This window comes from Nycticebus coucang, chromosome 17, assembly GCF_027406575.1.
Source record: "Nycticebus coucang isolate mNycCou1 chromosome 17, mNycCou1.pri, whole genome shotgun sequence".
Classification (NCBI taxonomy): Eukaryota; Metazoa; Chordata; class Mammalia; order Primates; family Lorisidae; genus Nycticebus; species Nycticebus coucang.
Window position 1 is genome coordinate 10,904,812 of NC_069796.1, and position 22,027 is coordinate 10,926,838.

Here is a 22,027-nt window from a genome sequence, read left to right on the forward strand (position 1 = left end):
GTTTTAGTGCTAGAGGCTTTATTCAATACTTACGCTATGTTTTGGTAGAATATTAGTATATTCATTGAGTCAGATACAGATACCGGAACGGGAAAAACATAGCTTAAAGAGCGAAAAAGTTCTTTCTTTCTCATCTAACAGAGCACAGGATGACGAGAGGACAGGAGAGGAAGCAACTGCAGCCTCTAGCTGGACAATCACTTTCCAGTCGCAATTCTCATAATTTCAAGAAGAAAAAAAGTCAGGTTTGGGACAACAGCTAACAGTCTCCATCATCAGATCCACAAATAGCACTGAATAAAATAACACTTTAGTGACATATACTAAGAATTTTTTTAATCGTCTCAAAGATAAGCATTCACATTTCTTAAAATCGATATCTTCTGAGTTTATAAATTGGTTTGTGTCTGTGTAATGACCTTGCATCTAGTAAAATGAATTTGTCCAAAATCTACCATTCTACCACCATCAAAAGTGTTTTTTAATGAATAATTCCAACCCACATCTTTCTTCATTGGTTTATTATATCCTATAATATTTATTCATACAAGTGCTCCAGCATTTCACTGTATGTCGATGACCTGTCCTCACTTCTAATAGACTATAAATGTCTTAAAGATACTCTAATATCCGCAGTACTCAGCACATGCAAATCTTAGAAAGCACACTAGTCCCCCCTTATCCTCAAGGAATACATTCTTTGACCCTCAGTAGACATATAATGCCAAACCCTATACAAACTATATACTATGTGTTTTTTTCCTATATACATACCTACCTATGATAAGGCTTAATTTATAATTTCAACACAGTACTCTCTGTGCTTTGGGGCCATTATTCAGTAAAATAACAGTGACTTTAATACAAGCACCAGGAGACCACTATCGTTGATCTGATAAATGAGATGGCTACTAAGTAACAAATGGGCAGGCAGCGTATACAGTGTGGATGTGCTGGAGAAAGGGATGGAGGCTTCTCTGTCCAGGCAGGATAAAGCACATACTCAGAAAGTGGCAGAATTTAAAATTTAAGGATTGTTTCTGAAATTTTTCATTTAATCTTTTTGGACTGTAGGTAACTAAAACAACAGGAAGCAAAATCAGAGGTTAGAGGGCATTATTGTAATGGACCAGAATCAGACAGCTAGTAATGGGCAGCTGTGTTGAATACAACATTGCATCAACTCTAAAGCCTGTCCTCTTTGTATGACACTATGCTAGTCCCCCTGGAGCCCACTGAGTAATAATCAGTGCCTGCATGTAAGGATGCTGCCAGATTCCAGGAAAAGAACCCCCCAGGGGAGCAATTGGAACAATCAGCAGTGTTCACACAGGCCCAGGAATTCATGAGACATCAGGTCAAGTATACTTATGAAGTTGCTACCGCTATCCTGGGAAAAAAATTAGCCCTGGACTTCTCAGCTTCTGCCTTACAAAGCTTAAATTCAGACTTCAAGAAAAGAAAACTTTTCTATTATCTATGTACCAGAACAAATATGATACAAAATATTGGATTTTGTATTGATCACAAGAATATTTGTACAAAAATATCCAACTTCTAACAAGAGCAAAATCCACTATCTCACATCTAATCAAAAATTATCAGGAACAAAAGAAAGAAAATAAACACTTCCCATAACAGGAGAAAATCAATCAATAGCAACAATACAAAAATGAGAGAGTAGACGGAAATAGTAGGAAGGACGTTAAGTGGTCAATATACCTGTATCGCATGTGCTATCGCTCAAAAAAATTCAGCATATTAGATAAAAATATGGAAGACATAAAAATAATCCCAAATAAGACTTCTACAAATGCAAAATACAACACCTGAAATTAAAATGACATGCAGTGGCATTAATAGCATATTAATTTCCTCTGCAGGAAGAAAACTTGGTGAACTTAAGGATATAGCAATAGAAATAATCTAAATGGAAACACATTTTCATAAATAGTGGGAAAAATGCACAGGGAATCAGGGAACTGTGAGACAACTTCGAGTTGTCAAATGTATATGTAATTAGTGTTCCCAAAGAAGGGAGGGCAGAAAAAAACATTTGAAGAAATAATGGCCAAACATTATTGATTTTGACTATAAACCCTAACCCACAGATTCAAGTTCAGCAAACCCCACACACAAGAAACATGATGAGAAGTGCCTTCAGGCACATCATAATCAGGTTGGTTTAGGAAGTTTAAAGAAATTTATGCAATGCTGAAGAGAACATTTTAAAAGCAGCCAAGGGAAAAAAAGATACCATATGTTCATTACATGTCAAGCATGGCAGACAATTTCTTTCAGGAAATAATACAAGCCATTAGACCATAAGGCAAGATCTTTAAAGTACTAAAAGGAAATTTCTAGACCTAATAAAATACCTTCAAAAATTGAAGAAAGAAAAAGCACCTTTTCTCCAGAAATGCAATGGCTAATAGAATTCATTACTAACACATCTGAAATATTGAAGAAATATTAAAGAAAGTCTCTCAAGCAAAATGAAAATGACTACCAGATGAAAATATAGACTTACACAAAGGAAGAGAAGGCATAAAAATTAGTGACTACAGGGCAAATATAAGGTAAATTTTTCTAACTCAAAAAATCTTTTTAGAAGATAATTGTTCAAGAAAAATATGTGGGGTTTATAAGATATGCACAAATAAAACATAGGCCAGCGATTCGACAGAGGCCGAGAGAGGGAAAATCATTGTACACTTTGTGACATATGACATGTGAAGTGCTGCAACCTTCCTGGGTGCTGGACTGTGATAATCTAGAGGTAAGAACTGACTATTAACTCTAAAGCAGCCACACAAAAACAGACCTATAATTAATAAGCAAATAAAAGGATAAAATGTAATCTTAAAACAAATACTAAATTTATTCAAAAGACAGAGAGGCCCAGGCATGGTGGCTCACTCCTGTAATTGTAGCACTCTAGGAGACCAAGGTGGGTGATCATCTGAGCTCAGGAGTTCAAGACCAGCCTGAGCTAGAGTGAGACCCTCGTCTCTAAAAATAGCTGGGTGTCATACTTGGGAGGCTGAGGCAGGAGGATCACTCAAGCCCAAGAGTTTGAGGTTGCTGTGAACTATGATGCCACAGCACTCTACTGAGGGTGACAAAATGAGACTCTGTCTCAAAAAAAGAAGAAAAAGGGGTGGCGCCTGTGGCTCAAGGAGTAGAGCACCGGTCCCATATGCCGGAGGTGGCAGGTTCAAACCTAGCCCCAGCCAAAAACCACAAAAAAAAAAAAAAAGAAGAAAAAGGAGACAAAGAGAAGGAAAAGAAAACAAAGATGGGAAATCAAAAAAATTGCAATATAACAGATTTAAACTCAATCTTATGGACAAACACATTAACTATAAATGATCTGAATACCTCAATTAAAAGGCAAAAAGTTTCAGATTGCATAAAACAGCAAGCCCTACAAAAAACAAACTTTAAATATAAGACATAAGTACGTTAAAAACAAAGTATACCATGCTATCACTAATTAAAAACTGGGATGACTTCATTAATATTATACAAATTCAATTACAGAGTAAAGAATATTATCAGGAAGAAATTCTAATGCAAAATTATGATAATTAGTTTGTGAATGGCCCAGATAGACAAATAGATGATATGGTACGGCTCAAATCAATGGGCGCAAATAAATTATTCAAGAATAATGTTCAGGCAACCATCTTTAAAAAAAAAAAAGGGGTAGGCTTGGCAGTTATAGCTCAACGGCTAGGGCACCAGCCACATACACCAGAGCTGGCGGATTCAAACCCAGCCCGGCCCTGCCAAACAGCAATGACAACCACAACCAAAAAATACCTGGGTGTTGTGTCAGGCGCCTATAGTCCCAGCTACTTGAGAGGCTGAGGCAAGAGAATTGCATAAGCCCAAGAGTTTCAGGTTGCTGTGAGCTGTGACACCATAGCACTCTACCGAGGGTGACAGTGTGGAACTCTGTCTCAAAAAACAAACAAAAAAGGGTAGACGTGTCCCTCACACTTTATCCTAAATTCCAATGAGATAAAAAATTTAAATAATGACAGCAGTAGTGTGAAGAAAAATTGTTTCTCGGCTCAGCACTTGTGGCTCAAGCGGCTAAGGTACCAGCCACATACACCTGAGCTGGTGAGTTCGAATCCAGCCTGGGCCTGCCAAACAACAATGACGGCTACAACCAAAAAATAGCCAGGCATTGTGGCAGGCGCCTGTAATCCCAGCTACTTGGGAGGCGGAGGCAGGAGAATCGCTTGATCCCAGGAGCTGGAGGTTGCTATGAGCCATCATGCCACAGCACTCTACCCAAGGCAACAGCTTGAGGCTCTGTCTCAACAATAAATAAATAAATAAAATAATAATTTTTTTAAAAAATTGTTTCTTGTTGTAAACACAAAAATAGATATTGCCTTTCCAACTATACAAAAGAAGCCATGAGAAAAAATACTGGTGAATTTGATTAGATTTTCTGTAATTTGCATAGCAGAAACCACTATGAGCAAAGTCAAAGTAATAAAAGTAAAGGTGATATTTGCAATTCATATGACTAACAAAATGATAACTTCCCTAATTTATAAAGATCTCCTCCAAATTAGTAAGAAAATTACCAACAACTTCTTAGAACATCCAGCAAAGCACTTAAGCAGGCAGCTCACACAAAGAAATGACCTTCACACATGCCTAAAAATATTGACTATAAATGCTAAAGCAACTGCAAAACAAAATCATCAGTTTGACTCATAATAAAGTAAAGTCAACTTAAAACAACACTGAAATATAATTTTTGCTCATAAATTTGGCAAAGTCAATAAGTTTGATGACATCCTATGTTGACAGGGAATTCCTATTCTCACACATTACTAGGGTGAGACTATTTTACTGTTACTTCTGTAGATAGATGATAGACAATATCTGTCCAAATTACAAGTAAATACAACTTTCAATCTAGCCATTTTAACTGTAGGAATTTATCCTACAGATAATTCATACACGAATAAAATATGCTAAATGATAAATGCAAAAGTCTGTTCACTGAAGCGTCATTCCAAATAGCAAATAATTTTATAAAAACAGGAAACTTTAAATATTTAACGTTAATGTTTTCATGCAAGTGGAATTCTCTAAATCAGAAAAAGTTCTAAGTGGCTAGGCATGGTGGCTCACACCTGTAATTCCAGAACTTTGACCAAGGAGGGAGGATCACCTGAGGCTAGGGGTCTGAGACCACCGTGAGCAACATAGCATGACCCCCAAATCTACAAAAACTTCTTAAAAGTTATGATGATGATGATGGTGCATGCCTGTAGTCCCAGCTACTTATAAGGCTGAAGCAGGAGGATTGCTTGACACCAGGAGTTCAAGGTTACAGGATTGTGCCACAGCACTCCAACCTGAGCAACAGAGTGAGACTTTATCTCTTAAAGAAAATAAAAAACATCTAAAGAAGCTCTTTATGAAATAATACAGGGAAGTGTCTAAAATATGTTATTTTAAGTAAATAGGACTCAAAATATATATGACAACCTTACTATGTGTGTGGAAAATAGTATATAAATATAAATAGATATGCATAAAATTTCCTGGGATATGTAAACACATACACGTAGATGCCACACATATATACATAAGTATACTACATATATAAGACTAGAGGAATACATAAAGGATAGTATTTGGGCTGCGCCTGTGGCTCAGTGAGTAGTGCGCCAGCCCCATGGACTGAGGGTGGCAGGTTTGAACCTGGCCCCGGCCAAACTGCAACAAAAAATAGCCGGGCATTGTGGTGGGTGCCTGTAGTCCCAGTCACTCAGGAGGCTGAGGCAAGAGAATCGCCTAAGCCCAAGAACTGGAGGTTGCTGTGAGCTGTGACGCCACAGCACTCTACCGAGGGCAACAAAGTGAAACTCTTAAATAAAAATAAAGGATAGTATTCATATGAAATATTTCTAAAAACTATATTGCTTTTGAACATGTTTGTAAAATAAAAATTACGGAGATCTGCCTAGGAGTGATAAACACGAAATTCAGGGTATTTGCCTTTGGGAGAATAGTAATAATGGGATTACGGAATGCTGTAAAAAGATTCCAACTCTTCCTTTAATTCTTTTGCAAGTTTTCATTTTCATATAATTTTAAACTTAAAAACAGTAATAAGATGAGAACAAAAGAAACTCAGGTATCCCTCACCTATATTTTTATCTATTTTTTCATCTTTGTCTCTCTCACACTCTCTCTCCCTTCCCCCCACCCCATCTCTCTCTTCACACACACACACACACACACACACACACACACACACACACACACACACACACACACACACTTTACCCCTAACTAAGAATCATGGCATAATGACCAAAATCAGAGAATTTACCATTGATAGGATATGATTAGCTAATCCAGTGTGTCGGGAATGTTGTATTTCTTTTTTAAAAAACTGAAGCAAATATGGTAAAATGTCAAAATTGTTGGAGATGGTTAAAGGGTACATGAATATTTTACAACACTCTGCAATTTTCTGTGTCATTAAAATAGTTCCCATTTTCTAAAAGATAGAACATGAAGATGATATAACTGTGTATAATGATTTCATCTCCCCATGTGTGTGTGGGGGGGTCTCATCAGCTGCCAATTAATATGTATTGCAGTGTATCTATCATGGAAACCAAAATAAAAAGTAGAAGACAAATTTCCTGGTCTCCAGGTTCCAGGCTCTAGTTTCTACTTCAGAAAATGCTTGGTTCTTTTTTTTTTTTTTGCTATGTATCATATAGATACAAAATTCATGTGATGAAACTCTAATCTCCCATGTGATGGCATCTGGAGGTGGGTCCGTTGGGACCTAATTAGCATTAGGTCCTGGGGGTTTAGTCTTCATGCCCTGTCAGAAAAGACAGCAGAGATTTATATTCTCTCTCTCTCTCTCCTATTTATCTATCTCCCCACTGCATGAAGATAAACCAAAAATAAGGTCACCTGCAAGCAATGAAAATAGCCCTCATCAGGGACCAAGTAGAAGTGCCCAGCACTTTGACTTTGGACTCCCCAGTCTTCAGAACAGTGAACAATAAACGTCTGTTGTTTAAGACACCCAGTTTATGGAATTGTGTCATTGCAGCCTGCGCAGAATAAGACAGAGAGCCTCACTCTGCAACTGAAAAATAATGACTCATGAAGACTGACACTCCAAGCCCTTTGCAAAATGAGATAAAAATGCCCAAGTCTGCTCATTACACAACTGCTCTAGAACACTGTTTATTTCTCAGGTGTGTGTGATGTTGTACACTCCCACTGAGACATCTAGTGGCAGGCAGTTTTCTCTAACTAAAGATGACAGGAGACTTGTATGCTCAGGGTTTTGCATTTCAACTCATAAAACCCATAGTTGGTCCTCTCCTCCAAACCCTCAAGGGCTTTTGTATACACTAACTCCTTTCTACATCACCCAGTGAGGCATAAAGAGAAAACAGACTATGTAAGCACAGTAAAGTTGCTCAATAAATAGTAAGTAGAACTGAGTTATATTAAGATACAATGAATGCAGGCAATGTGTTAGGCCCTAAATAGAATTCAGATATCAAGATCATAATACAAATTCAAGTGCATGCGTCTACAATTATCCAGATTATTTAAAAATGATTGTTCTCTATAAGAAGTCCTTTAAAAAACTAACCAACAACGACAAAAAAAATCTCTGACTTTACAAAAACACGTGTACATAGGGGAAAAGTAACAAAATTCATCGTATGGGAGTTTAGAGGGAGATAAGTATTCTTTATTGAATTAAATTACAATGGAGTTGTAAATTGGCATATCCTTCTAATAGAAATAACTCACTACAATTCTGTAAATCTCTTCTTTCAAACAGATAAGCCTAGCCTATACTCTCTGAGATAAGGAGTTTTGATGTATTTCCCTGGTTTTATAAAACCATATAAAATAATAATGTATAAAGTATTTATAACTGTTATTAAATGCCATATCCTTTTTTTTTTTTTTTTTTTGCAGTGTTGGCCGGGACCGGGTTTGAACCCACCACCTCCGATATATGGAGCTTGTGCCCTACTCCTTTGAGCCACAGGCACTGCCTACCATATCCTCTTTTCAAATGTAGTTTTGGAAGGACAGCTCTTCAAAGGAGATTTGCACCTTTAAAGCTGTTGGATGTACAAGGAAAGATTTCAGTACTTGGGAATATAATCAAGATTTTTAGGAGATCCTTAATGTGAATTAGGAGTTTATGCTAAAAATGTTGAGGAGCAAGAGCTAGAAGTCAGAACAAAGGGAAAAAAATTCACATGATTGAAAAACTATAGTAATGGTGATGTTACAGGTTTGGGGCCATGGAACTCTTAGACACTGTTGATACTTTTTTGCAGAAGGCTTAAACACACTACAGAGCATCAATAACCAAACCTATTTATTGTTAAGTATGAGTGGTATGATTCTCTAGACCAGAAAGAAACTTTTTCTGTAAAAGATAAGAAAGCAAATATTTTAGGCTTTGCAGGCCAAATGGTTTCTGTCAAAACTGCTCCACTCTGTCTTTGCAGCATGAAAGTCGCCAGAGACAATACTGTAAAAAAATTGAGCATGAATGTGCTCCAGTGAAAAATTATTCACAAAAGCAGACAGGCAGGCAGAGTTTAGCTTACAAGCTGTCATTTGCTGATCCTCTGCTCTACACTTGCAACAATGTTCTCCTTAAAAAAAAAATTATTTATTTTTTGACACCCCCAAGATCATTGAGTGGGTGATAGTACCACTCACAATAGACCTCAGGCTAAATTCTGAGACCTTATATTCTTTGCTGCCCATTTATTCTCTTGCCCAACTTTCCGCAACCGGCTTCTTTTCCATTTCTTTCTCCTTCTACCCCCACCATGAGTCTGGAATTCTCAGACAACACTTCTCAGAAGCTCTCAATGGGACTATGGGAAGAAAGCAGAACTTAATGAGACAAAAATATATGAATGGCTACCCCCTGACTCACCCAGTAGTCACTTTTGCAAAGACCCTTTTAACCATAAACAATGAGGGCTCAACTAAGAAGCAAATTACACAATGGACTCCAATAGGTGCATGGTATTCTTGTAAATCCTGGCTGGTGATATTACTAAGAAGAGATGTCATATGGGGAGAGGGACAAAAGGAAATTGCTGAAGTTCTTATAATTCATTTTTCACAGTGAAGAGCAAGGAAACTTTTTCTGAAAGTCAGAATTTAATGAAATATTAAGTGCCATTGTTTACAGTGCTAGAGTTATACAACTGGTATAATGCCAGTGTGGATATAAAAGGTTGGGAAAGGATTGTTTGTAAATGGCTTCATGTGATGATATACTGGTGACTACTGTAAGTATTAGTCAGGGGCCCCCAGGAAATAAAAACAGAGTAATTACAGGAATTTAATAAAGGGACTGTTTACAAAGAGTATAAGGAGGAAAATCAACAATAATTCCATAACTTATTTTTGAAACTGACACTTTTGAGGGTAATAAGAAGTATTATTAATAAATTATTCCAGGGTGGCGCCTGTGGCTCAAAGGAGCAGGGTGCCGGCCCCATATGCTGGAGGTGACGGGTTCAAACCCAGCCCTGGCCAAAAACTGCAAAATAATAATAATAATAATAATAATAATAATAATAAAATAAATAAATCCAGATAAATGGATATAAACTAGGTCTGGCCCAGCGCAGCTATAATTTTGGAATAGGACAGTACCCCCAGGCCTGTCCTAACACCCTTAGACCTAAAAAGACAAAAGGATGAAATGTTTACCAAAATTTGGTAGTATCGAATGAAAAGGTCAACTAATAGGAACTGTGGCCCCCAATAGAAGAAAGCATCCAATCTATGGTGAGCCAATGGCAGGAAAGTGGACAAATTTAAATCCAAATGTAGATATTGCTCTAATCTCTTGGCAATATGTCCCATTGGCTGAAACCAACAAGAAGCTGGATGTCAAGGGATCCTGTCAAGGCAGTTCTTTACAGGTCAGCTTCCCAAGGTATAAAGCGGGATAGGGAAGGGCTGAGAGTAATAGAAGATATTCAGATAGTAAATATCCTTACAGTCTCCACAGTTGGAAATTTCTTTAAGCTCTCACCTCTTCTACAACTTTTTGAAACATTCTCAGAAACCTCAACTCCCACATTATTGAACAATTTTCTCCACATTTATGTCCTTGTATGTTGTAAAAAGACAATGAAGTGAGAGCTTCTTCTACTCCCAACTGGCTAAGAGTCAGACAGTCTCTCACAGTGGAATGAATGAAAGCACTAGGTTTACATGAATATGTTTAGTCTCCTTTAGTCCCTAATTCAAAAAGATATGGCAATATTTCTCAGCTATAAGCTAATTATAACAGGTATCACCAGCCTGGGAATAAAATAAAATGAAAGAGATTTTTACATTTGTCATAGGAAATTCCTTTGCTCCACTTTCTGGTCCACAGATGTCCCCAAAGGAACTTAAAGAAGTCTGGAGTTTGATGAACCAAATCAGTGATTCAAACCAAGAGTAAAGCTGCTTGAACACAAACGTATAATGCAAAAGAGTGGGGGGGAGTTGATATAATGCTGCAGTCATCACAAACTTTCCACTGGCTACTTCACAGTACATAAATAATAGTACCTAGGGTACAGATATAACTATGAACAGTGAGGTAGAGTTTCAAAGCAGCAACCCTGTTCTCCTTTGCATAGAGTTACTTTCCTTTCTGTATGAGGATATGAAAACCGAGAAGAGTGATTACATGAGTAGCATCCTAAAGAATCCAGAGCAATGCACTTCACTTCCAGGCCCCAAAAAACATCCTCCTGCTGAGGAAAGTCCATTGTTATCCTAACCACACTTAAGTTGGTGCCATTGGCTTTTCTTACTCCCTAGAGGGAAATCTTCTCTATCTCATCAATTAATTCTCGTATATCTTTTTCATTTTTAAGTCCAAAAATAAGTTTAATAAGGTGTTTTTTAAAATACCAGCCATATTGCTTGGCAACTTGAATCTACTTTTCAGAACCAAATTGAGTATTGCATGAGGTCTAGCTTACTTTAAATATTTAGGGCAGTTCAAACAAAAGGAGGAAAGAAGTATTAAAAGAGGAAGGGAGAAAAGGGAATAAAAGAAAGGAGAAAAACTATTATTAAAATAAGAAATAAAAATATTAAGAACATGAATAACATATGTTTTTAGTGACGGTAGGAGAAAAGAGAGCTATGCCACGGTTGTCTCCCCAGCTCCTGGGTGAGAGTATTGCCTAAGATCCCTGAGTAACAACAGAGGGCTACAAATGACCTTACTTCTATTTCCTACCATGTGGAAAACACACCATTCTTGGCCTAACCTAGGATTTCCCAAACTTACACACCTAGATACTATTCATACCTTCAGCAATTGAACAAAAGTAAACAGAAAAACAAGAAGATTTTCAACCCACCAAGAGTTTTCAGAAGGATGCCCTGGCCTGAATGGTTGCCCCAGAAAAGACATAAGTAGATTCTAGAAAGATGGAAGGAAAGGGCTAGAAAAAGAATTCTTGATAGAGAGGTCCTTTCAGAATAAAATAATTTGCTTCCTAACAATGATTTTCATAGATGATTAATATGCTTCAATCTATCAAGGATCCATTGCCTATTACATGTAGTACATAAAACTGAGTCCTGGGCGGCGCCTGTGGCTCAGTTGGTAAGGCGCCGGCCCCATATACCGAGGGTGGCGGGTTCAAACCCAGCCCTGGCTGAACTGCAACCAAAAAAAATAGCTGGCGCCTGTAGTCCCAGCTACTTGGGAGGCTGAGGCAAGAGAATCGCTTAAGCCCAGGAGTTGGGAGGTTGCTGTGAGCTGTGTGATGCCATGGCACTCTACCAAGGGCCATAAAGTGAGACTCTGTCTCTACAAAAAAAAAAAAACTGAGTCCTACTGTGGCTATGGTGATGACCAGTGGCCTAAGAAAAATCGGCTTCCCTAATGAATTTGTATGCAGTAGAGGTTGTCATAGTCTACTTTGGCTGGCTGTTTGGAAGCTTAGAATTCACCATTGAGCTCCAGTGTCCTAATTGTTCAATTCCTGATAATGCTTTTCTACAGGTTTCCCTGCACCTGATCCTGACCTCCTCCGTTCTTTAGTTCCAGTCTTTTATTTTGTCTTAACTGTTTTTTACCTTTTGGCACCAATGCATTTATTTCAAGTCACTTCAAATACTTTTGAAAAAAGTAGATAGTAAAAAAATTATTATAAAACTTTACTTAACGTTTAGGAACTCATAATCTAATAAAAAAATAAGATTAAAAACACTATTGAAATATTATATAATCTGCAGAAGCCATAAAAGGGAAGCCCAAAATAAATATGTTGGCTCAGCACCTGTGGCTCAAGTGGCTAAAGCGCCAGCCACATACACCTGAGCAGGCAGGTTCGAATCCAGCCCACCAACGGCTGCAACCAAAAAAAAAAAAAAAAAAAATAGCCGGGTGTTGCGGCAGGTGCCTGTAGTCCCAGATACTTGGGAGGTGGAGGCAGGAGAATCGCTTGAGCCCAGGAGTTGGAGGTTGTTGTGATCTGTGATGCCACAGCACTCTACCCAGGGTGACAGCTTGAGGCTCTGTCTCAAAAAAAAAAAATAAATAGGCCGGTGCCTGTGGCTCAGTGAGTAGGGCGCCAGCCCCATATACCGAGGGTGGAGGGTTCAAACCCAGCCCCGGCTAAACTGCAACAAAAAAATAGTTGGGCCTTGTAGCGGGCGCCTGTAGTCCCAGCTACTCGGGAGGCTGAGGCAAGAGAATCACCTAAGCCCAAGAGCTAGAGGTTGCTGTGAGCTGTGACACCACGCACTCTACTGAGGGCAACAAAAGTGAGACTCTATCTCTAAAAAATAAATAAAGAAATAAGTCTTAGAAGATATTAAAGTCATATCCAGATAGGAGGCCACTTTTGGAGATGTCAAAGAAGATAAACATTGAATGGCACAAGAATCCAGCCCCTGAGGAGGGTGAGAAAGCTCAGGGCGTGATTAGAGCATGTCACCGTCAGATCCTGCTGGGCAGAAGCCTAGGAGAATGATGGGAGAAGACTGGAAACACAGCTTGGATCCAATGAGGGAGTGGTAATTGTAAATCTTCAAACAACTTCAAGTCTATAAATAGTTTGTGAGCAGAAAAATAACATAATTGAGGTCATCTAAGAGGTCACATAATTTCAGATAAACTGAGGGCCATGAGGACAAATTTGTAGAAATGTGTTTAACAGGCAAAGAGATGCCTTCTGGGATTTCCAGGAGAGCTGAGAAAGCACCCTGCCTGCCTCGCTTTTATTTTACAAAGACAGGCAAACATCATAAACACAATGTTTTGGGGGGGGCAAAGAAAGGAAGACACGCTGGTTACATCTTCAGAAGGATGCAAGAGAAAGCTCAGCTGCCGCCTTCTGCCATCCCTGGCACCATCAGCAATTAAGAGAAGTAGCTGAAGGTTCCTGTGGGGATTCACACCCCCTGGCCCTATGGCCAGCCGCTAGAGGGAAAGGCGTGTGAGGTGAGGGAGACAGATGCAGCCACTATCCCCTGCCTTTATGCCTTGGAGCTATCCCAACCCGGTGAAGCAATCTGGGTCTGTATCTCCTGTCTGCCTATCCAACATCCAGCTGCTGACCAGAATCATCTCTGGATGTCAGAACAAATGAATCAGGCTCTGGCACCTTCCCGCAAAACCCTGAGAAGCTGGTGATGACGGAAAGCGGGCGGGGGGGCTTCTTTTTCAAAGAATGACATGATGACCTAAGTCCAACATTTTGACGGTTCCAGAAACGCCCATCTTTGAAGCTGGCAGTGAATCAGAGGCTTTCTGACACTTCTGTTATCACCATAACCTTTATTCCCAGACCTAACATCAGTGAACTGGGTCCAGCTGTACTGATATAGCTGTCGAATGCCTTCAATTAAAAAAAAAAAAAAAGTTTACCTTTGGCGCGAGTTTGCCCCTGACAGTGTTTTTCCCGCAATTATAGCCATTCCCTGCTCTCGTTCCCAGGATCCTCGTGGCCTGTGACATTTGCTAGGACTCACGTGGGGAGCGCAGCCCCGTGGGCTCCCGGTGACGATTCCCAGGAACTTCCCTGAGGACCGGGGCCATGCAGGCTCTGGCACGCAGAGGGAGGGGGCGAGGGGGAAGGCAGAGAGGATCCGGGCGTCGAGACGGCCCAGGGCTGCATTGGCCAACCTCGGTGAGGAGTGAGATTTAACCCGACAGCCCGGTGGGTGCTGGCCCTCCCTCTTTTCAACCTTCTATTGGCGCTGCTGCTGGCGCTGGAAGGCAGTCAGTCATCCTCTCTGGAGCACTCCCTGACGTACTTGGCTGCGCTTAAGCTCTTTTTCTCGACTAACAAGGGTTTGCGAGTGCAAATCTGAGCCCATCAAACTTTCCACTTCTTGGGTCCCTAAACGCAGTGCCCAGGCTCAGACTTAGTGACCGAAGTAGTCCAGGCTGCGCCGCGCAAGGCTAAGCGCAGAGGAGGCAGCGCGCACCAAAGGTCAGAGCGCGCGCCGCCTCTGGGCAGTCGCGCTCGGGCAGCCGCGCTCCTGACCGCATCTTCTCCGCGCGCGCCCCGGGCGCACCAGGCCAAGCTGTCCCGCCCAGCTTCTCCTGCCGCGTAGTCAGTGTTACACTGGCCTTAAGAATAGGGCTGTACGGCGGCAAGGCCCTTGCCTCTGTGGTTTTAAAAGTTGATGACATCTATCAGAACTTGTGATAGTTGGTCTCTGCTCCTAAGGTGCCCCCAGTCACCAACCGTAGGGCTTTCCCTGAAATTGATATGGGAGCATTGGGAAGCGGAAGTTTTGAGGACGAGGCCCATTAGAACTTTCCCCATTTATTTCGAGCTCTTTTTTTTTTTTTTTTTTATTAAATCATAACTGTATACAATGATATGATTATGGGGCATCATACACTCACTTCATAAACCATTTGACACATTTTTATCACAGTGGTTAACATAGCCTTTCCGGCGAGCTCTTGTCGTTCCTGCCCTAAGGATTGGTCACGATTGCACATTTCATGCTTTGACACGGTCCAAGCCGGAGACTTCACCTGCTCTCCAAAGCATCCCGTTAGTAAGCACGTGGGTTCCTCAGTAGCCACGGAGGAGGTAAAGCACCAGTCAAAAGTGGCTAAAAGAAATGCTCAGAGGTGTTCAGGATGCACAGACAGAGGTACCCAGTCCAAACAGGGCTTCTGGTTTCAGAAGGTGTTCTTCCTAAAGACAAAGGGTTGGTGGTGGTAACCGCCCTGAAGCAGAAAGAAGTGGGTATCCATTTCTTAAAGCACTTTCAAGCACATATCAAGGGCGAGGGCAAAGGGGAAAACAACAAAAAAAAAAAAAAAAGAAGAAGAAGGTGTGGGAAATTCCTGATGATTTTACCAATGTTAAAATTCCATAGATTTGGCTAGTCCTATTTTTTTTTCTCTTTCACCAATTCAGAATTCTATAAAGGAAGAGGATGACATGGAAGAAACTCATTGGCCTCCGAGAAAAGGACCCGTAGGCGTTTAGGTGTTATATATGTAAAGCCAGAAAGCTCTAGAGCATCAGGGAGACTCCAACTTAAGGCAACAGCATGGGTACTGAGAGGGAAAGGCTCAGGCTGGTGCCTGGGCTCTGGCCCCTTGGGCTTGCCTTGCAGACATAGACATAGTCCAGCCTTGGTGGGAAGAGTTTAGTGTGAGATTAGGGTGGAATTAGGTTTCCAAATACATTCTCTGATGCCTTACTATTTGCTCTGTCAGTTTTTTACAGGAAGATCTTCATCCTGCAAATGGTAGGGCTGGTGCTAACTTACGACTTCACTAACTGTGACTTTAAGGAGATTAGAGAGAAAAGTGTGATTATTGCTACAGAACTGGAGAAGTATATGAAAGAGGTAAGTGGAGAAAAAAATTTTTAAACAAATGTATCCTCATGAGAGAGTAGGCATACGTGCACTTAAACAACAATTTAACTTCCTAGAAAAGACAAATGATTTAGGAAAATATCATGGCCCATAATTTTAACGAAAAATTTTACAAGTGATATTCAAACATACTTCGCATCTAAAATGCTAGCTAGAAATTCGTGTGTTCTAACTGTGCAATGGTGATTGAGGAGCAAGTGTCAAAAGGTAACATGTCACCAGGGTGTCTACCCTTTGCTAAACTGCTGCTTTCACTATGAAGGAAAAAGACAGTGGGGACAAGGGCTTGAGAAAGAATAAAACAGAAGAATTCTTAAGACCTAAGCCCTAAGGAGTGTGTTTAGCTAAGGGGAGAAGCTAGCTATGCTTCAGGCCTTCCTCGAGTTCCAGATGTTTCAGGTTGCTACTCCAGGATGTGACGTGGTTTGGATTTCCTAACATACAGGAGAAATTGTTTTCCTGAGTATTCTAATTTCTAGATAGAGTTTGTGTGCACGAATGGCTACAAGGTACACGTGGGCACCCGAAGAATGACACTGTTGCTCTCGTGCCTAGGGCTGTGTGCAGATGTCCCTGCTGAGGCCGGGGGTGGGGGGAGGGGGAAGAGGAGGCTCCGTCTGAGACGCTTCGATGTTCAGTTTCAAACTCTAGTCAGCACCATAAGAAGGCGAAGCAGGTCTCTGCCTTGTCAGGGACAGAGGAAACAGATACCTAAGTAGAAACTTCTTTCAGAGCAACTTTAAAGCCTGGGAGAGGGAGTTAGAGAGTAATCTTCCCGGCGGACTCAAGAGCCTTTATTCTTGATGTATTCATTCTCTCTCTCTCCTCTCTCTTTTTCTCTCTTTCTAGACCAAAACTACCCAGTTCAACAGCACTGTCTCCTGTAATAACAAGGTGAGTAAATGGTCAGTGCCGCTGGCTTTGCAGATGGAATCCTTTCTGGGAGCGGGTACCCAGTGTGCACAGAACCCCGGGCAAACCTCCGAGCTCTGGGGCGCCGCCAGCCCCTCTGGAGACATCTGGGCTACCAGAACGGGGCTGCACCCAGCTTGGGAAGCCACTTTTGTTCCAGTTTAGAGGGAGGAGGTCTCTCTCTGGACCGAGCGGGATTCCGGGAGAGGCTGCCCGTCTTCCTCTGAGGAGGAAAGGCAAATCGCGAGCTGGGACCAAGGAACCGTGTCAGGGGCACCACCTGCCGGGGCCGGGGCCTCCGCGCTGGGCGCGGGCTTTTAGCGGCCTCGGGGCTGGAGACGGGGGCGGAGCGAAGGCGGTGACGGTCCTGTCGCGTCAAGCGCCCGCTGCTGCTCTCGCCACGCCCCTCGGTCGCTTCTCTGTCGCTTCTCGGTCGCTCGCCTCCTCCGTGACCTCTCCTCTCTCACTGGAGACATCTTTGCTGCGTCTCGACCCGCTCCCTCGTCGCCCTTTGCACTCCGTGCACAGCAAGCCGCTCTTTGATTTTTCTTTATGGCGTTTTCTCCTTTTCTCATAAACTTCATCGCCTGTGAGCAGTCGCATTGCCTCGCTGAAATCGAGCGCGTGACCTTCAGTCCCACTCCCGGCTGCACGTCCCTCTCCCGGGAGGTGTTCGCGCTGACGACCCGCGCCGCCTTCGCGCTGCAGTGCCCGGGCTACCCGGGGGTCCAGGTAAGCCGGATGCCGCGGGGCTCGCTGGAACACCGTCCAGCTCGCCTTGCATGAAACGGCGGCTTTGTGCACAAGTCTTTCTGATTTTTATTCAAGTTTTATCTTCCAAAGAGAAAATCAGCCAGGTACAAATTGTAGGTGGTCAGTCAGTCTCACGTTGACACCGGGACCCAAACTCGCCTATTTCTAAGATTCTGATTCTGTCGTAGCTGAATTAATGGTTCTGAACCTTAAGTCGCATGATTTTAAAAATGCCAATTTGTAGAGTCCCAATCCAGACCTTCAAAAGCAAAAGCTCAGCGTGTGAGGCTCTCTTAAGAGGTCCAAAGTTTGAACATCACTGCTGGGGCTAGTCACTTACGCTTCTTTCCTAAAAGGTCATGTTGTGCATAAAGTCTCCATCTTAAGTTTGCTTAAATGCCTGTCTGGGAACTATTGCTGTCTCTTTACAGAATAGCCTTTTGCACGTGAAGTTATGTGCAGTTGAAGGATTGTGTAGCTTTAAATATGGAGATAGTGTAGTGGAGAGTGTGGCCTCAGGGCCAGAGTTAGGTGGTAGATCCCTAGAAAAATACACACTACCATAGAGTAAGCAGGTGCTTTGGGAACACACTGAGAGATGGATTTACATAGAGAAGGAAAGATAACCAGCGTTCAAGGATAGCTAAAGATAGTGGATAGTATAGTCTGGAGACTGCCTGACTTTGTATCCTGGCACTATAACTTCTAATTCTCTAGACTTGGATAGATTACTTACTTTTTGTGCCTTGGCTTCGTGGGCAAAATAAGTAGCATATTAGTAGCAAAGTAAGTAGGATGTTTATGAGAATTAAATGAGTCCATGCATGTAGAAGCAGTTGGTACAGTGGCTGGCACACAACTAGTGCTTAGTATATGTTTATTTTATTGGCAAGAGAAGAAGAGACTTTATCATCATGATGACAAGTTTAAGAAAGAGAGAGGCAAGTGCAGATGTGTGTGATTGCTGTTTATTAATCAGGTGGACTTTATCAGTCTGCAATCTGAGTGTCTCAGTGGCCAAGACTGTCACACGTTAAGGGATGGGAATTGAAACGATAGGGCTGATCTGGGTTGAACTTGAGGGAAAGTCAGTACGAGGTGGCAATATGAGAAACCTGTCTGGCCCTATGCCTTCTTATCAAGGAGAACCTGGCAAATCTACAGCTGGTTATGACGAAGTTCATTCATTTAAGATGATCAACAAAGGACAGATAGGCTAACTCAAGTTCTTGAACAACATTTGAGAAAAGGGGAGTCCAGTAAAATTTATTTCAGTCCCCTCTCAAGCCCAAAAGTGAAATTGAAACCCTACAATAATTATGATTTAGCAAATTGGAAACTGTAAAATTTTTGCTTAATTGCCCAGGGACTTTGTTGATCTGAATACTGTTTGTCAGAGAGGCCAATATCCACATAAAAGAATATACCAGAATCCTCTATTAAAATATATCTTCAGGGGTCTGTCAGACATCCAGGTGGTGAAGGGATAGGGAACAGAAGTACTTTGGGACCAAATAATAGACTAGGTTTACTAAATTATGCCTATAAAGATGTGGAACATAGGTCCTGCCCGTGAGGAACTTATGATCTTATCAGATCATGAAATCAGAATTCTATTCATTTATTTAGTCATTTAACAAATATCAAGTGTTTCCTAGGTATAAAACTTGGTACTCAGCACTGTGGGGAATACCCATGATGCAACTTAAGAACATGTGCAAGCCAAGTTAAATAACACACACTCTGAGCAGTTCCTGAAGAAAGATCTGAGCAACTAGCAGAGGCTTAGCAAAGGAGATAGTGTTTGGCCTCAAGGCCAGAGTTAGGTGGTAGATCCCTAGAAAAACACACATTACTACATAGTAAGCAGGTGCTTTGGGAACACACTGAGAGATAGATTTACATAGAGAAGGAAAGATAACCGGCATTCAAGAGTCGCTAAAGATAGTGAAAATTAATTTTGACTATTGATTCTCCTATTCCACAGATAGATAACACCCAGGCAATGAAGAAAGGAAAGAAAAGAGAAGTCACAACAAATAAATGCCTGGAACAAGTTTCACAAATACTGGGATTGTGGCGTCGTTTCCGTCGACCTTTTCAGAAACAAAAGAAACGTTCTTTGTTATGGTCATATCTCACAGCATGAAAAGAAATCATTTTTATTAAGTAGATAGAACATTAACTCTAACTGTGACATTTAAAACACAACCAATAGCTATTTTTTAAATACAGAAAAATTTAACTTATTTTTGTAAGCTTTCTTTTTTTTGAGACAGAGCCTCAAGCTGTCACCCTGGGTAGAGTGCTGTGTCACCCTGGGTAGAGTGCTGTGGCATCACAGCTCACAGCAACCTCCAACTCTTGGGCTCAAGCAATTCTCCTGCCTCTGCCTCCCGAATAGCTGGGATTACAGGCGCCCGCCACAGCGCCTGGCTATTTTTTTTTTTTTTTTGGTTGCAGCCTTCATTGTTGGTTGGTGGGCCCGGGCTGGATTCGAACCCGCCAGTTCAGGTGTATGTGGCTGGCGCCTTAGCCGCTTGAGCCACAGGCACCAAGCCAAGCTTTCATTTTTCAATTTAAGTTTATAATGCAGGAGAAGTACTACCCCTCACATGTCTGGGAAGCTTCTAGGACATTGATGACTGGCTCATAAGTTTTAGCACAAGAAATGTCAATACATGTAGAAGAAATATCTGCCTTTTAAATAGTGGTTTAGATACTATCATTGAGTTCAACATTTTGTTCTTCGAAGGAAAAAGTTCTTCTACTACAAAGAAACCTTTTAGGTTTCTTTCCTGGAATAAAGCTTATACAACTCCAGCTGAGAATTACTGCCACAAGCCAGTCATCAATGTCATAGAAGTATCCTTGTTATAGCTACTCTATATATCATTTTCAAATTTATAGAATGTATTTTTAATTTATTTTGTGAGCACCTTTGAAAATGTACATGTTCCCTTGCAATTGATATTATATATTTCTTAATAAAATAATTCTCAAATTAGTTTCATAAGAATGGTCTTTTAAGCTTTGTGGAAAATGTTCACACATACTTTTCTAAGGGACATCACTTTTCTTTAGGTTTATACTTCTGCTCATCCTCGGAGCCTTTTGATCACCACCCACCCCCACCCCCGTACGTTATATTTGTTGGTCCTGCCTATAGGAGAGACTACTCAGAGACAAGTAGCTTTGGGATGCAATCCAATCAACCTTTTCTTAAATGATATCACTAGTCCTTCTTTCTTTCCCCTGTTGAACTTGTACCTAGAAGAAACAAAGAAGTCAAAAGTGAATAGGTGATGTCAAATCCATTCTTGAACTCCCGCTGCCAGCCGGAGCCACGGGCACCCTCCCACTCGCCTTCCGCTCAGCCCAAGACATAATGGGGCGCATGGGAATACATTAATTTCTTTTCTTAGGAGTGTAAATCTTCCCCCAGCTAGTGCCTTGAATGGTTGGGGCTGAGCCATAGTAGAATGTCCTTAAATCCGTGTTACTTGGCAACAGGTAAGGGGAAGTTTATACTCTGTATCTAATAAGCATTTAAATAGCACTCACTGTGGGCCAAGCCTTCAGACAAGTACTAGGGATACAAAAATAAGTATTATAAAACATAGCCTTTACCCAGAGAAACTCAGGGTGTAGCTGAATAGGCAGTTTCTTTTGCTCTGAGGAAAATCAGGACAGGCCTGATTTCCAAAACCTTCCTCTTAAAACCTGCCCCAGGGCTTTAAAAGCCATTATAAGAGAAATTCCTTTGGGTGGGTCTAGGATAGGCCGGTATTCATTAATTTTCTGTGCAAAAGTTTAGACCAGTATTCATTAGTTTCCTGCACAAAAGTTGAACAGAGGGACAACATTTTAAGTCTATTAACTCTATCTTAATATAGAGATTCACTGACTAAATTTCATTGAACTATGAAAAGAAATACTCTCATAATTTTTCTTGAAGTTTTGGGCCCAGTACCTCTAAGAGCAGAGAGGAATAAAGGACTGAGGAGAAAGACAATAGCTCAAAGTCATCACATTAAAGTTTTCTTTATCTTTAAATTTTATGTCATTGATATATTTTTATTCTATGTATCCCATGGTGTTTTAGTATGACAATAGTCATTTAAAGTATGTGTACTCCCAAGTAAAAGCAACGCGCAAGATGCATCATATTAATCATAGACTTCCTATGGCTCAATTCCTCTTCGGTAAAAATAAAACTTCCTTTAACTTTGCAGAATCTAGTTGCCATTTCCTCCTTCTATGCATATCAAAATACAGGTCAGGGGAAATGTATCAAATGATTTACTGAAGTCAAAATACTAAGCTTATATCATCCTTCAAACCTACAAATCAAATAAATTTATCAAAAAATGGAATTTTTAATATCTCACTTGTATTCTTCTGTAAATCTCGCAAA

At 40.9% G+C, this 22,027-nt stretch overlaps 1 protein-coding gene across 1 annotated transcript; it reads left to right on the plus strand.

Annotated features, from left to right (window-relative positions):
• Positions 1 to 17,273: 17,273 nt before the first annotated feature.
• On the plus strand, positions 17,274 to 19,920 carry TSLP (thymic stromal lymphopoietin). Its single transcript, XM_053566893.1, has 2 exons — positions 17,274 to 17,589; positions 19,598 to 19,920. Exons 1-2 carry the CDS (start codon positions 17,410 to 17,412, stop codon positions 19,757 to 19,759), a joined length of 342 nt encoding a protein of 113 aa, XP_053422868.1. The 5' UTR covers positions 17,274 to 17,409; the 3' UTR covers positions 19,760 to 19,920.
• Positions 19,921 to 22,027: the final 2,107 nt, after the last annotated feature.

Coding starts and splice junctions, on each gene's coding strand:
- TSLP (XM_053566893.1), top strand. CDS start 17,410: ATGGCGTTTTCTCCTTTTCTCATAAACTTCATCGCCTGTGAGCAGTCG. Junction 17,590..19,597: donor CGGGCTACCCGGGGGTCCAG/GTAAGCCGGATG, acceptor CCTATTCCACAG/ATAGATAACACCCAGGCAAT.